The 16,577-nt window shown below is 37.8% G+C and overlaps 1 protein-coding gene across 2 annotated transcripts in view; it reads left to right on the forward strand.

The window, feature by feature from the left end:
- The window catches only part of cntln (centlein, centrosomal protein), a 111,626-nt gene that overhangs the window by 83,356 nt on the left and 11,693 nt on the right, over positions 1 to 16,577 (forward strand). For both annotated transcript variants that reach the window (XM_028019169.1, XM_028019168.1), the window contains 2 exons: positions 1,912 to 2,109; positions 8,791 to 8,865. In XM_028019169.1, coding sequence (XP_027874970.1) covers positions 1,912 to 2,109; positions 8,791 to 8,865 — 273 coding nt within the window. The remainder of the gene's footprint in view (positions 1 to 1,911; positions 2,110 to 8,790; positions 8,866 to 16,577) is intronic.

The raw sequence follows: 16,577 nt of genomic DNA on the forward strand, positions 1-16,577 counted from the left end.
TGGCCAAAGATTTAGAGGAAATGTTTCAATAGATATTAGGCTGCACTAGCTAAAGTAATAGCATCTAGAGGCCTCAAAAGACTGAAGATAGCTTTCAGATCCCCAGTATGAACTAATGCTGTGTTCCAGTTGAACTTTGAATTGGGAAATTCAGACTTCCCAGCCAGAAAAGTCAACTGGAACGCTACTGAAGCAGGACCAACTCCGGCTGAACCCAGTTACGAGTTCGACTTCTGGATTCAATATGGCTGCTCTTCACATGAACAGTAGTAAGCTGTGGTAGAAAGATGATTATTTTACAAGACACGCATGAAAGAATGCATCTAAAATCAATGTCCCATGTAGCGCCTGCAAATCTAAACTGAAGATATTAAAAACAGGTGGTTGCTGATGGAAATGAAAACTTAAAATGATCATAAGGGCTACAGTGAGTAATGTCTAAGGATGTCGCCATATTGAAATTCCAAGAACGCTATTAACTCTGGTCCGCATACAAATCTAGATATCGTTTTGTTTGAAGTGAACTCTGGTGCGATTCAAATGCATATGTGAACGCCAAGACCACCAGAGACCGCTCCAAAAGAAGGAAATGGACTACAGCGCAGGGCATTCTGGGTAAATACAACCAAAAGAAAAGTGAAAGTCTTGCTCGAAGGGTTTGTTTAACAGTTCGGGTTGAAAGTGAACCGCAGCAGCTGAAAATGTAACAAATGTTGCAATTTTGATTTCCAGTTAAATTGAGTCTACTGGACAGTCTGGTGTGAAAAGAACACAGATATTTTTTTACTTGGTGTAAAATTATATGAAGTAAAATCTGACTGCTAGTCAAATTGAAGCAGTTGTAGCGTATTGGGCATGCTCAGCTGATTCACACATTTTGTTTTTTTCTACCAAGTTCTTCACCTATAAGTTTATACAAGATTTGTGGTCTGAAATTACACATAAACTGCCTTTTTCTGTATTTTCTAACAGAGTATGGGAAGATGCTGTTTACTTTGTGTCTCCTGATGCAAACCACATCTGGTACATGTGTGTGAAATTCAAAAGATTTAAGATTTGTGCTGCATGTGAGATCAACCGGGTCCCTCGGCTGGACTTTGTATCAGCGGCAGCAGCGTAAACCAGCCTCTCTTTATATCGTTTCCTGTTGCAGAACAAGTTGTTGCCGGTGCTTTTCTTTCTCTGTGAGTTCTGTTATTTCCAGCTTTGTCTCACCTGACAATCCACCCAAGGTCAGCTTTTCAGCTGGCTTACAGGGGAATGATGCAGAAGATTATTGCCTCGATCAATAAGCTCAAAATGAAGCAAAGGGGAGTTTACTTTATTGACTTCCTAGTGTACAGTGGCAGTTTTAACATTTAATTGTCTCTCTGTATTTAGAGCGTACTCCCATTTAGTGCCTGACAGCCGTGCCACCCCAGGCCTTCCTCGTCTCGCTCGCCGCCCACTCGGGCACCATTTGAGACAGCCCCTCTTTAGCTTAATTATTAACACTGTTATGCTGCCCTGTTGTACTGTAAGACGTTTCAGAAAGCAAATAAATAAATGAATGGCTGTATTTTCATAGTGCTCCATCTTTCTCCCTCTCCAAAGCGTGATTCTCTGCCTGTGGAGATTTCGGAGAAACTCAGGGTGTGTTTAATATCAAAGCCGTGTTCCCTCAGCTTTCAATCAACGGGGCAACAAACCCCGAGGTCCACACTCCTACAGGGGAGTGTGAGGCAAAACCGAGGAGAATCTGACTTTGTCAAACTCAATATTCCTCCATAATGTACTAAGCCTCTCTGGTGCAAGCTTGATCAATTTCATTTATTCATCTGCCGGGCAGCGCTATCCCTCTTGTTTTTCTACATCCATTTCATCATCCTCTTCTCCTCCCTCTTTTTTCCTCTTCTTCTCCTCCCTTCTCAGACCCTGGCCAGTGAAATACTTTTAGACGTTCAAGAGGTCAAACAGCAGCTGATGAGCAGGAGGAGGCAGAGGCAGGCCAGCTCTGTGGCGGAGAAGAACAGCCTCTCAGCCAAGTCCATGATCAAAGCCAAGTCCATCGCTGCCTCCATCCTCAATATGTCAGAGAATGATCTGGCAGATATAATGGAAACGGATCAGGTAAGGCCAAAGGACAGCATTTTTATTCTGACTTCAGGAGGATTTATATCTTGTTTAGAAAAACCTACAGAGCTCTTCACACATGACAGAGTTTTCCTGCTATAAAATTTTGGAAGTTTTTGATTGGCATTCGCGCCTACAACCTGAAAAAATACCGTACCGTCAACGTCGATGTGAAGGTATGCCGTGACTTCAAGGGGGAAAAGTGAGAAATGTCAACACTTAAAAACAATATGGACTCACTACTCTGAGGATGTTCAGTGAGTTACTTGTTCAGTTATTGTATTGTCCATAAATACGTTAATCACAGGTCTTAATTATTTATTTTTGTCAGTCAGAAGTTTGAGTTGCACTTGGACACTTCACTGCATTCTGTGACTTTAGGCGGTTTTGACTACTGCTAACCAGCTGCTAATACACCCTTTTTGCGTCTTTCATGGGTAAGTGGAGATTTATCTTTGCCATTGGCTCACTTCTTTTGCCAACTCATACGATTGTTGTTGCCACACCCATTCATTTTAAAAAAGCTGGGCACTGTGGGGGTTAAGACTGTAGAGATACATATGCACCATGAGAAGCACAAAGCTGCTGCCAAGAGGCCAAAAAGTCTCCAGGAATGTCACAATTTGGATCCCTTGGTGTGGCTAAAGCTGCTGCTTCTCTATCAGTGATCTACGAACGACACAAACTCAGAGGTTTAGTGGATTTAAACACCAATTTGACCTACTAAAAAGTTTATTTCAAAAAGTTGTTACTTTGGAGGGAAATATAATTGAGAATTAAGAGAAAAGAGGTCAGAGCCACAGACATGACAAGTAGAAGAAAATATTCAAATAAATGGTAACTAATGTCTTCAACTACAGACATTAGTTTAAGTAAGTAAGAATGTGACAAGATCTATAATTAATCTCAAAACGAGTATCATTTCTTCCTCCATAACTTAGCATATAATGGCTGTATATGTACATATGTATTTGAATGTATATATATATTTATTCATTTAAGTTCCTGAAATTAATAAATAAAATAAATGAGCTTTTTATATTTATTTTGTTTAAATAGTTTGTTTTTTTTTATTTGATGGAGTGCTTAATAGTCATTTATTAATACATATTTTTTATTTTTCAATGAAACAACCTCATGTTTGGTAGAATCCCAATTAAATATGTAACGACTGGACAGACGTGTACAGGAAACACATCGGCAGACATTTTCTCCATCCACCAATACAAACTATGTTTGCTGATGATGGACGTTAATATACCTGACTCAGCAAACACGGTTCAAACGTTTTCTTCAAAACAGGCGGGTAAACTCAGTGAGACGTCCGGCAAACACTCCGAATTTCAATCTGACTGGAAATTTGAGGTGGAATTTTTGTAAACAAAAAGGTGAGTGACGAGCCTGAATCCTGGATCCTGTCAGCCACAGTACGAAGACGCTGGAAACGGGTTGATGAAGAATATTGTTTTTTTTATTGTTGAAGTCATCCTGGGGTTGAAGCTTTCAGAAAAACCAGAGGAGCTGCAACAACATTGATGTTTTTTGTTTCACCATTTCATGTTTTTCTTATTCTTTTTTCCAGTATGTGCTATTAATTCCAACAGTATCTTTTCTTTTTTAAGGATGTTTTGCAAAAACTGAACATTCAAGCTCTTCAAGTAGTGATTTGTCAGTGGTGCCTTTTCAGTAATGTCTGCTTTTGTCTGAGCTTTGTTGATGTTGGTGAAATGTGTAAAACGCACCGATGAGGTCATGAGTTCAGGTAACATGTGGAAAAGGTCCGGCGCCGTGTTTACAGCTGTTTGATTTCAATCTGGAAACTCATTCCAAGTTTTCACAAAGTGCAGCTCTGTTCCTGGCATCAAAGCCGTCACCGAGCTGAAGCTCCCGTTATTGACTGCTGGACGCTTGCAGAAGTATTTCCAACTGTTTTCCAACTTGGTGAGGCCCTCTCTCCACCATAGATCATTCGCAACAAAGTCATCAATTAACAGCCGTGTTACAATCAGCCCGGATCTCTGGGGACTTCCCCTCATCTATCACTAGATTAGAAGGAGCTCACCAGGCACTTACTCACACTTGAAACCAATTTGAAGCCGTTGCCGAGCGACTCCACCCCTGTATGACAGAGAACAGGTTGAGAGTAAGTTTCTCTCATCACCCTGCTTACAGTTCTGGTCAGAAGTTTACATACGCTCGTCATTAGGGCTGCACGTTGTGTCGCCAATAAATCTGCATATTTATATCATAAGGAACTTTTTGGAGTGGAATAATCTATTCCAAGTGTTATGAACTTGCATTTTTCATGCTAACACTGCAAAAACATGTAATCGTACCAAGTAATTTTGGTCTAGTTTCTAGTGGAAATATCTCAGTACACTAGAAATAAGAGAAAAACAAACTTGCAAGTAACTTTTCAGCAAGAAACATGAGCTTGTTTTAAGTGAATAATTTCTTAATATTGATGAAGTGTTTGTTCCATTGGCAGATTATTTCACTTATAATAAGAAACTTTTCCCATGTTGTAAGTGAAATAATCTGCCAATAGACCTAGTACTTTTTGATCAATATTAAGGAATTATTGATTTAAAACAAGCTAATTTTTACTGTTGAAAAGTTCCTTGTAAGTTAGTTTTCTCTTATTTCTAGTGTATTGAGGTAAATGTTCTACAAACTAGACCAAAATTACTTGGCAAGATTTTGTGTTTTGCAGTGAATGTAGTATTTAGCCAGTTGGACTGAGTCTAAAAGCAGATAATAATGATATTTCTCAAAATGCTGCAGGTCACAGAGAAATAGAAGCAGAAATAAAAGAGAGGAGAGAAGAAAATAAATGTATATTGCAACTAATATCATCTTTGGAAGACTACTCATAATCACCATTGCGTGCCTCCAATAGTTTTATTTTTTAATTTTTCCCTGGACTTTGAAAGTTTTTAGCAAAACCCTCTAATCCTGGATTAATCTACAAAATGTTCTTGAACTAAAAATACTCGCCGCCATGACTGATGTGAAATGCACAAATAGATTTAATAACTTTCCTTTCCATCAGACTCTACAGTGAACTGGCTACATGTTTACATTTGCACTGCTACCAATGATCTGCTACTCAATTTTTATTTGCACTATTTGTTGTATAAAATGTATATTTATTTACTACTTTTATCCTGTTATTGGTTCTTATGGATATGTTGCTATATTTATAAGGTTATTTTACATTTCACACTTTTCTTTACCTTTTTAAGTGGGATTTAAAGTAACTTTTTCATTGTAGGGTTTCTACTGTGCACATGACAAATAAACGTTTTATAAACTTTTATAAAACATGCAGTGAAGGAGGAATGTCATTGTTTTACTTTGGAGGTTTGTGTTTGTCTTTTTTTATTTTTTATTATGAATTATTTCATTCATTTGTGAAATTCTGATTTGTGTTGCTTCACATTTTTAAAGGAGAATTCTTATTTCAACTTTCTGGTTAAATAATAATGAAATAATAATTTTTAAAAGTAAGAATTTGGTTCACAGGCTTAAATGAAGGGTTGGTTTTCTCTAAACCACACAGGGTCAAAATTATACATACTGGCTTAATGTTTGTGTACAGCCCATCTAATATATGTTGTCATATTTTTAAACATATGTTGATGTTTTACTGTTTGCTGGAGTCTGAATTTGGTGAGAATAGATTCACGTTAATCAGAGCTTCCAGAAGAGTCTCTTCTGTAAAATCTGATAACAGATTTTTTATCTTTAAATTATAAGCCTTAATGCTGATCAGAGTTTGTAGTTTAATTGTTTTACTGTACAGAACAAAGGGAACAGTCATGTTCTTTTTATTTTTTTGTGTTAAATCCTCAAGAGAAAGTGATGTTTTTTGTTCATCTTTAGGCATAAGTTAAGTTTTATAAGCCCAACTGTTTTTAAATCTATCTTTTTCTCTTTGCTGCAGAGGATTAGTGTTGGTATGTTGGTTCAGTGTAGAAGTGAAAAGTTTGTCATCAGATTATTCCCTGAAGAGTTCAACTCGTCAGCTGATGACACTAAAGCCGCCTCTATAATTGTCCTGAGCCGTATGCAACAAAATTTTGTTCTGTATACACCCTGTGCATGCAAAATGACAATAAAGTCAGTCTAAGTCTAAACCAAAGTATTAATGGGATGTAGCTGCATGCAGAGAACGTGTGTGCTGAAAAATACCCGCTCCTCTCATATTTACCCTCTTACATCACGCTGCTCTCCTGGTTTTTTTGCCTCTGTCCGTTCCATGGTGTGCAACGCAGCACAGACCTGAGCAGCTCCAGGCTCCCTGGGTAACTTGTGGAGTTAATGATCCAGATGTAATAAGGCTCTAATTTGTTTGTTTCTGCACCCTAATGTTAGATGAAAGGTCAGTTATTTGTTATATATCTACCAAAGGTGGACGTTCACTTACTGAGTTTATTTCAGCCACAAACGATCTGCTTTGTCTCAGTTTTTGTTTTTAGTGCAGCACTTTTCTATCAGATCCAAATAAATTTAGTCAAGTAAATTTAAGGTTATGTGTTTTCTTGTTTTGGTTTGGTTGTATTATCTGAAAAGGTAAACAAGCTGCAACAAAAAGCATCTAAATCTCCCCAGGTTCCAGTATGGTTGTGTGAAAACATCCCTGATCCAAGGACTCTCTGTTCAGTGGCAGATGTCTCGAGCAATAAACATGCAGGTGAAAACGTCTCACTGCCAGGTCCAAAAGGAAAACCCTCAGAGTTTCTGTGTCCAAACCCTGGGAAGTCAGCTGTATCAGTGGAGTTATGCAGCTGTTTGATAAAGTAAATACAGCGGTCATAGATTATACACTGGGAGGAAACTGGTAGAGCTCAATCCGGAGCCAAGGGAAATGTCCCATTAGGCATTTTTGAAAGATTGTAATCATCAAAGTTTTATGGGGTTTTTCTTTTTCTTTCTCCCAATTTGCTACCAAGTTTTAGAAATGCTGGCTTTAGAATAATGCTGCAGACAGACGAAGACAGTCCTAAACCAAGGAGGTGAAATGATACCGACTGGATATCGGAATCAGAAACACTGTAGTGATCCCCAATGGGAAACTGCTTATTTGTTGACAGTTATTCCCATCAAAAAAAGTTAAAATATTACAAAATATAAGCATAAGTGTTATAAAAATGTAAATAATAGTCAAATTATGAATAGTTTAAATATGACATAATATGTAAATATAATAAAATAAAAAGGTATGTCTATGGAAATATGTGTTTTATAAATGAGTAGTTAAAGACACTCAGAGTTGGGCTTTGTATGATTTCCTCTTCCTGACTCTCTAAGGGATTCTCCAGTTAAGCATGTTTTCCTAAACACATTGTAGTTTTCCTATTCCATTAACATAAGTCGTTTGTCATATGTAAAGACTCACAATTCAAAAATTTAAAATCCTATTTCTTATATTTTTTGCCAACAGACTTTGCTATTTTTTTCACTCACACAATCAATGCTGTGGCGATGTCGCGACTGGGTTATAGTGGACTCAATCCTGTAAACACAAAACCTCGCGGTCATGAGGGCTGACACGCCCACAAAACAAACTCCCATGTTTTCATATGTTGTTATTCGATCTGTTGAAACAGGCCAACCTGATTGGCTTGTGATCTACTGTTCATTATATTAGCTGGAGCTAACACGACCAGCAGGAGCTAACAAAATGAAAACAGATTGGAATACAATGAATGGATGTTTAAAGTGGTTGTGAATAATCTTTTAGTGTTTGACACAAACTGTTCTAATATATTTGTGAATGTTTTGATCCTGATGCTAAAAGTAAACCGTTTGAGTTAGAAACTGGGGCTCTTTACAGCATATTGTTGGATTGTCGTTTCCAAGCAGCAGCAGCACAAACACCAGCTTTTTTGTCCAACTCGCTCCTCTTCTTCAGTTTGTTCACCATCAGTTTCATTTTTCTTCTTCATTTCTGCATTGGTGAAGCTCTCTGATTGAAATTGAAAGGGCCGAACGTTACAGCGTAAACATGGCGACGTCAGTGTGACTGTTCTTAATTTATATTGCTTAAAACTAAACAGCTTGCAGTAATTTTTCAGTTGTTTTTGCATCTGAAATAAATGTTTCTCAAATTTTATTGATATAATTAATTGTGGATTCCTTTCATGTCTGTTTTTCAGCTGAATCTTGTAAGCTGGTCAGTTTATGTAGGGAAAAACTTTCAAGTTTAACTTTGTTTCGTTTTATATGAATTGCTGTTAAGCGAAAACTTTTAAATAAAAAATCTGTGGTTTGCGGCGACTGTTCTTCAGTCATTTCAGACCTTAAAATTTAAAATAGTCACAACATCTTCAGCAGCAACACTGGAGGCTTGAAGTTTCTGCATAAATGCTAAGTTGTGCATGTATGCGGTTACTTTCCACACTGTTTATTGGCAGTAAAAAGGAGTTTTGTTTAAATTTGCACAGTATGCAGATGCATTGCCTCAAGGTTCTCTGTTGTGTGAAGCTACAGTTCTGCCCGTAGACATAAAACCCTAATAGGTTGATGTAAGATTCTATTGTAATTTGCGTCATTGAACAACCCCCCTTCATACCTTCTTTCACCTCAAGGCCTTTAGTATAACTGCAAAATGTTCATTTTTCTGTCTCCCGTCAGTAAAACATAAGTAACGTCTCTTTGCTGTTGCGCTTCCAGAGGTTGACCACCTGCACAGAAACATCCAGAGACCAGGACTGGTTGGACCACCTGAACTTCATCCTCCAGCAGAAGGTCAGTCTCACACACATGCAGCAGCAATAGTTACCTATTCTACTGGGTTAACACATCTTTATAGTGAACACAGTTGGAACCAGATGTTGGCTTGTGCTATATAAAGAGACACATCAGTATTTGTTTTCAGTAGCTATATTTTCATTACAAATGTGCGCAAAACTTAGTTGATCTTCAATTATTGTCAAAAAAACATAATTTTGTAATTGTAGTGTTTCTATTAAATAAGAAATACACTTGAAAATAAGTTTAACGCAGTAAGTCATTAAAAAACATGCTACACCATGACCCTTCAACTACTTATATTGTCTTCTGTTTTTGTGGTTTGCACCAGTAGTAACATCCAGTTGATCATGTAGTTTTGTGAAATAAACCAATTTTGATACGGCCAACAGACCACATCACCCCACGCAAAATCATTTTATGAAAAAACAAGTGTTTTCTACTGACGTGTTTCCATCAATCCATCCATTTTCTAACACTCTTGTCCCTAATGGGGTCAGGAGGTGCTGGTGCCTTTCTCCAGCAAGACATTTTGGGCGAGAGGCGGGGTCAGCCTGAGCAGGTCGCCAGTCTGTCGCAGGGCAACACAGAGACAGACAGGACTAACAACCACACACATCTATACCTAAGGAGAATTTAGAAAGAACAATTAACCTTGCAGTCATGTTTTTGGAAAGAACCCACCATGCACAGGGAGAACATGCAAACTCCAAGCAGAAAGACCCCGGGCCGGGAATCGAACCCAGAACCTTCTTGCTGCAAGAAACAGTGCTACCTACTGTGCAGTAGGTAGCTAATTTTCTATTAAGCAAATTTATTTTTGAAGTTTCAAATTACGACATTATACGGTCAATGGAAAGGCAGCTACTGTCTGACATTGAATTAGTCTGAATGTTTGGGTCAGTTTGTGATGGCGACTCCAGACTCCGTTCTTTTGTTACTCATTTGGTGATATGTTTACTGTCCATTTTGAAGACCCATTTATGGCCAAGCTTTAACGTCACTTACTCACGTCTTTTGCTACAATATTTCCACTTAATGTTTCATCCTCATGATACCAGTGATTTGATGAAGTGCACCAGTCCCTCCTGCAGCAAACCATCCTCACAGCATGATGCTGCCACCCTCGTACATCACAGTTTTGTATGATGATTATTACAGCCGAACACTTAAATTTTAGTTTGAGACAACAGGGTATATGTCCAAAATTTGAGTCTTTGTGTTTGAGTGACTTTGCAAACTGCAAATTGTTTTTTTCTTGTTTTTGTTTTGGTTTCTTTTGGATTGATGGTTTCTTCGTTTCTAAGTGGCCTTTCAATCAAAAATGGCTGTTTTGTTTTTAAAAGTGTCCTTTTCTTTTTGAAATAAATATAATTGGTTGTTAAAACCAAATCCCTGCAGAAACCTGAGCTGACTATCAGATGATGATGATGATGATGAGAGCTTTGAAAGATGTAGAAGGTCCAATATTCCACTTCTGGATTGCAGAGCTGAGGAAATAATCCTCCACAGTTTATTAAATGAGACTGAAACTCATAATGAGAAGTCAGCAGATCCTTGGGATTATATTCTCTACAGCGTAGCTAAAATGTTCTGATCAATGCGAGAACCTCCTGCGGGATTGACACAGAACTTAGGACAGAGGTGGTCTTGATATGTTTACTGGAAATCTATGAGTGGACATGAAATCCCTGGTGGGACGGTGTGTGGACATCCAGTGGTACTCTCTTGGAAAAAAAAACATTTAACATGATATTTTGGAGGATTTTTAACCTTTTTTTTTCTTCTGATTGTTGCTGCAGTTAATTTTTTGTTTTGTGTGCAAATTGTTTTATGATTACTTTAATTATGAATTTATTTTGTTTGATTAACAGGACAGTGCATATTAATCAAAATGAATACATCGTGTAAATATGCTAGCATTTTGCCAAAGAGGGTAATTTTCATCTGTAGCAGATTGATGGAAAAAATAAAAACAAATACAATTAACATGCAGAAGAACATAAACAAGCTTTCATTTGTGACTGATTTTAATACATAGCTAAAAGCAGTGTGACTTAGATTAAATATAATAAAAACAACATCTGTAAGAAAAATGCATGTAAAAACATTAATTGTTAAAACAAATGTTTAAGTGATTTCATGAAAAAATACATAGTTGTAATATTTCTTGGTTCTAAAGATCAAGCTGACCAAAATACATTTTCCTGAATGTATGTTACAGTCTCTCCTACTTACTGCTCATGTAGTTGTGTTTAATTGTACATGTAGTTTGACAGAATCAGTTATCATTTTAATATCTGACTCAGGATTATCTATAGCAGTGGTTCTCAAACTTTTTTCAGTGATGTACCCCCTTAAAAATATATTTTTAGTCAAGTACCCCCTGACACGGGCAAAACATTTTTGGAATAAAAAAGAGGTACAGTGCTGTAAATACCCAGTAAATACTGAATATAAAATTCAGTGCATGAACACACATTTATATTTTATTGAACTTTTTACAAAATAATTTTTCCCAAGACTTATTATGAGGAGCCTACTGATTTTTTAAAGACATTTTGAAAAGCTTCACGTACCCCCTGCAGTACCTCCACGTACCCCCAGGGGTACACGTACCCCCATTTGAGAACCACTGATCTATAGGTTTGCATTGAATGTTTATTAAAACGTTGACTTTTGCCTAAAGACTTTTGTTTTACAAATAATTTCAACTCTTAGGAGTTTCAAAGCTTTAATCTGAAGATGTTTGCATTTCTGTAAATGTGCGCTCAGGTTTGTAAATATCCTGCTTTGTCAGTGTTGAATGAGAAAAAAAGAAATAAAAAAATTAGGGCAGCAGGTTCACGCAAATCGAGTAAATAGAAGCAGAATTTGAGATCCCACCCCGGTGATCCTGCTCCAGGCTCGAAAACAATGATTCAAAAGATGAAACAAAGACGGGCGAGTGCATCCTCACCGCTGGAGCCTTTGTGTGCTCACAGCCACTCATCTGTGAGTGCTCTCTGCTGGAGCTTTGCTTGAGCACTGTCAACGTCTGCTCGCTGTGATACGCGTATGATTGAGAGCGTCGAGGAGTGTGTGTGTGTGTGTTCATGTCAGCAGCTGCTGCAGGCACTCATGCGTCGCCTCCGCACCACGACACACAGCAGACACTGTTCTCTTGTTCCCCAGATCTTCTCCTGACCTTTCCACCTCCCACACACACACACACACGCACACACTCTGAATCCATGTTTTTCCCTTCTAGCTGGACAGCTCTCAGTCCCTGCTCTGTCTCTCTCCGCCGTCCTCTGTCCCGCGCTCCTCTCTCTCCCTCCCTCTCTCTCTGGCTCAGACCCCGAGGCAGCTTGTTAGTGGGGAACTAAATATTGATTTGGCGGGCCTGTCGATGCCGGGAGAATGAGCTAGTGTCCACCAGAGACCTCGGCACCGGCAGCCTGCTATCGACGTTTTCCGTGGGCAGAACAGGGGCGGTGGTGGAGCGGGGTGGGGGGGTGGAGATGGTGTGCAGAGTGGAGGAGGAAGAGGAGGAGGAGGAGAGTATGACAAGGCTGAGACTTGCCCCCAGGTCCCTGCAGGGTCCGCTGGGACCTCTGCAGTCATCCCCCCTTCACCGAATCAGACTTTTTCTATCCCCTTTCAAGTCCATCTTCTTCTGTTTTTTCTTTATTTATTTCTCTAAATTGTTATTCTGCCTATATTTTCATTTTATCTCACTCTGCGTGGGCTGTTTCTTTTTATTTATTGTTTATTTATTGTAATTTCATATGTGGATATGAGACTGTCCTGATCGTTTCGGGTGACATAAATCATCGTTGTGTTTCCTTTAAAATTTAAGGCGTCTAATTAATCAGATCCAGTTTTTTACTCAAAGTCACGATAACAAATTTTTATGGACGATAAATTCTCCCAGAAGATATTGCGATAAATGACAATATTGTTGTTTTGAGACTATTTTCAACTAATATAATGCGGGAACACATTCTGAAAGATCAATAAACTTTAAATTGTAATGAACATTTAACACTGGAAGACATTTTAATTATTCAAAAACAATACAGTGAATTATGAATTCTCTGGAAACAAAGTTCTCCTTGAAAAAGGTTTAGTTGAGACCAAAACACCAAACTGAACACTTTTATCATCCAGCTTAAGAGAAAAAATGGGTATATCAATCAAATGGAAATGATTGAACTCAATTTAATATGTCATGCAATTTATTGATTTGATTTATTGTTTATTGCGACAGGCCTTTCTGCACTGGTGCTTGAAGTCCTTGAAAATGCTTGAACTTCAGCTGGTCTCTTTCTGGGTATGGAAAGTGCTTGATTTCTGTAGAAAGTCTTTCAAAGTGTTTGGTATTAAAACTGCACAGTTTTGTAATAAAACAAAATCTTGTGCTTGATTAAAAACCTAAATTAGAAAAAAAGAATTACAGTTGGAACAAAATATTTTCATACAGCTTATAAAAAACCACTTCTTTTTTTTCATTGCCTAAAGTGAAATTAGAATAAACTTGTTTGAGGTCGATTAGAAATGCCAAAAATATTTCTGTTTGCTAAATGCCAGAAAACGTGATGAGAATTATTTAAAGATAGTTTTGCATATTGTGTTTAAGCTTTTAGTTTGAGCTGCAATGTAATTTACCTCAACAGGATTTGTTTTGATTCTTTCAGTGTAATGAATATTTATTATTCCTAATGACTCAGTGACTTAATGATCTGCTTACGTTTTACATTTAAACATTCTACACGTTAAAAGTTATTGAAATTGCAGGACTTTTTTTGTTTGTGTTTTGTTCTCGGACCAGTAAGGTGGATAAACTGTGTGAGAGAAATTTCAAAACATAAACTTTTGGTATGTTTCAGTTTACCTTTAGATTTATCTCATGTATTTTAACTCATCCATCCATTTTCTAAAACCCTTGTCCCTATTGGGGACGGGAGGTGCTGGTGCTTCTCCAGCTAATGTCCAGGGCGAGAGGCGGGGTCACCTGGACAGGTCGCCAGTTTGTCGCAGTATTTTTACTCATATCTAGCTTCATTACATACATTGTGATACATTTAATTTGCTGACTAAATGAGTGTCAAGCAGGAGCAATTAAAGGTAATTGGTGAAGAAGCTGACTGGTCATAAAGTTCTGCATACATCCATATCAATGGAAAGTTTAGTGGAAGGAAAACTGTGGTAGAAAAAGGTTCGCCTCCAGAGGATTGTGAAGCAAAGCAAGTTCAAGGGTTTGGTGTCGATTCACAAAGTGCTGACTTCATCTGCTAGAGTCACCACACACAGACGCATCGAGGACATGGACTAATACTGACGCTGTTCCTGTTCACATGGTTGGTTTTTTCAAAACATTTGGGTTAAAATGTTGTCTAGCAGTAAGAGGGACGGGTGCACTTCTCATAAGGAAAAACATTATATGAAAATATATAACATCTTAAGACCTCAGCCAACAGGGTGATGCCTTTTACACAAATTGGTCTTTAAAGAGCAAAGCAGAGCTGAAAAAGTGTGTTAGTAAAGCAACCTGCAAACCTGATCCAGTTGCACTGGTTCTGTCTGGAGGAATGGGCCAGAACTCCAGCAAACTATTGTGAAAACCTCTTGGAAACAAACCAAAACTTTTCACAGAGCCAAACAGTTTAAAAAGCAAATTCAGCAGATCGTAAGGAACTGTAAATATTATCTCTTACTTTTCTGGCATTTAGCAAATAGAAATAAATGCGGTGATCCTGACGTAAAACAGGAAGTGTTTGTATAGTTTAAAATCAGATGATCTGAAAAAATATTACTTTTTATACAGTGTATGTACATTTCTGGTAAAAACTTTAAATGCAAACCAAAGTCAAAAAAGATCTTCATAAATCAGTGAATTTAATTGAAATGGAAGCAAACTTCAAAAAGGAAAATCTTGAAATTAGTTCTGGAGAAACATAGATGGAAAATAGGAGGAGCCCTGCAAACAATCCACCCAGTTGGAGACACGAGACGCTGAGCTGATGTTCGTTAGGGACAAATTTAACTTTTTCTTAAAGTAGCCAAAAGGGCTTTTATGGTTTATTGTCTCAGTTTAGGCAAATCAAAACGAAACATAATCACAACATTTTGATTGTTTTTTTGTTGTTTTTTTTTTTTTTCTGCTCCCCTTGAGCTTGGCTCCAGAACCAGTGTTGTTGCTGGTTCTTTGCTTAGCCCCAGTTTAGCCTGAAACTGGTTTTAAAAAATCCTTCAGAGGATGTTCCTGCAACAGCTTTGAAAGACTTTCCCACTACGCTTCTCCGCTCTCTGTCACAGCTTATAAAAAGCTCACCAAGCAGAACCTGGGGAAGTTGACTGGCCCGGCCTGTCACCTTCGCTGTGACACTAATAACACACTTTCCTAACAGGAATATGATCATACCCAGAGGTCCACTCACACACTTGTTCAGATGAAAAGACACAGACAGAAATAGACTCTGTGAAAGGAAAGATGAGGGATCCATGTCCCTAACTGGCTGGCCTGTCACTGAAACAGGATGAGAGCGTGTGTGTGTGTCTATATATTTGTGCAAACTCGCAGCAGCCTCATCTTGTCACTGTCAGTAGCTAATGGAGCTGCCAGGGGGACAGCACTTTATTATCTCAGTGGCCCTGTCAATAGCAAACCCATCAGTCACTGGGTGTGTGTGTGTGTGTGTGTGTGTGTGTGTGTGTGTGTGTGTGTCGGGGTGTGTGTGTGGCTGCCAGTGCAGAAAAAGCTCCAGAGAGGAGAACCGGTGTGTGTGTAGGTTATTGTTCACAATCACTGTCAGCCACTGCCACTTGTCAAAATAACAAATTCTACGATTAGACTTTAATCACTGGTTTAAACCTTTGATGTGAACTGATCTCTGTTAAAAATAAATGTTAAAATAAAATTAAAATAAATAAGATAATAATTTATCTACATTGTTTGTTATTTTGATTCTCAAATATAAAAAAATAGAATCAATTACTTCTTGAGTGTATTGTGTGACATCATCCAAATCACGTCTCTCATTGGTTGGTCAGACCTTGCGGCGCCTCCTTCTCCAAATGTTGCTGACTCCAAAGTTTTGGTACCAGAGCTGTTGTAAATGATTATTTTAATAACTGAGTAACCTGTTGATTATTCTGGTGGTTAATCGAGTAACTGAATAAAAAAAATAATCCCGTTCTCTAGCAGCTGCAGAAAAAGCTAGTAAAAAAACTTTTTTTCAATGAGTAAACCTGCTACTGCTTAAAATTCAAATATATAAACAATGCAAAAATTATTTTTACTATCAAATTTGAAGTATGAAAAACATATTTCTTAGGGAAAAAAACATTTTACATTAACTTTTAAAAATTAAGAAGTAAACTTAGATTGAGCCAATAGTAAACATTGCCTTTTATATTTCACTTCAGTATGAAAGTTTGGAAAGCTTTTCTATAAAATACATTTTTGTAATTTTTTCTCATTTCTTTTCCTGATCATCATGTACATAGATGTGAGCCAGAATGTATTTCCTTGTACGTGTACAACATGTCAGATTCTAGAAAAGTTAGTCTTTCTCAAACGGAAGAAAACGTCGCCCGGTAGCAGCCACCAACAAGTTTGATTATCTTACTGAGGTAAAATTCAGAGAAAAATCTTAGAATTCCAGAAATTCAACGAATTTTCCTGACATCAGTAAGATCAATAAGAGCTCTTTTCAGTCTGAGGA

Source organism: Xiphophorus couchianus, chromosome 5, assembly GCF_001444195.1.
Source record: "Xiphophorus couchianus chromosome 5, X_couchianus-1.0, whole genome shotgun sequence".
Taxonomy (NCBI): domain Eukaryota; kingdom Metazoa; phylum Chordata; class Actinopteri; order Cyprinodontiformes; family Poeciliidae; genus Xiphophorus; species Xiphophorus couchianus.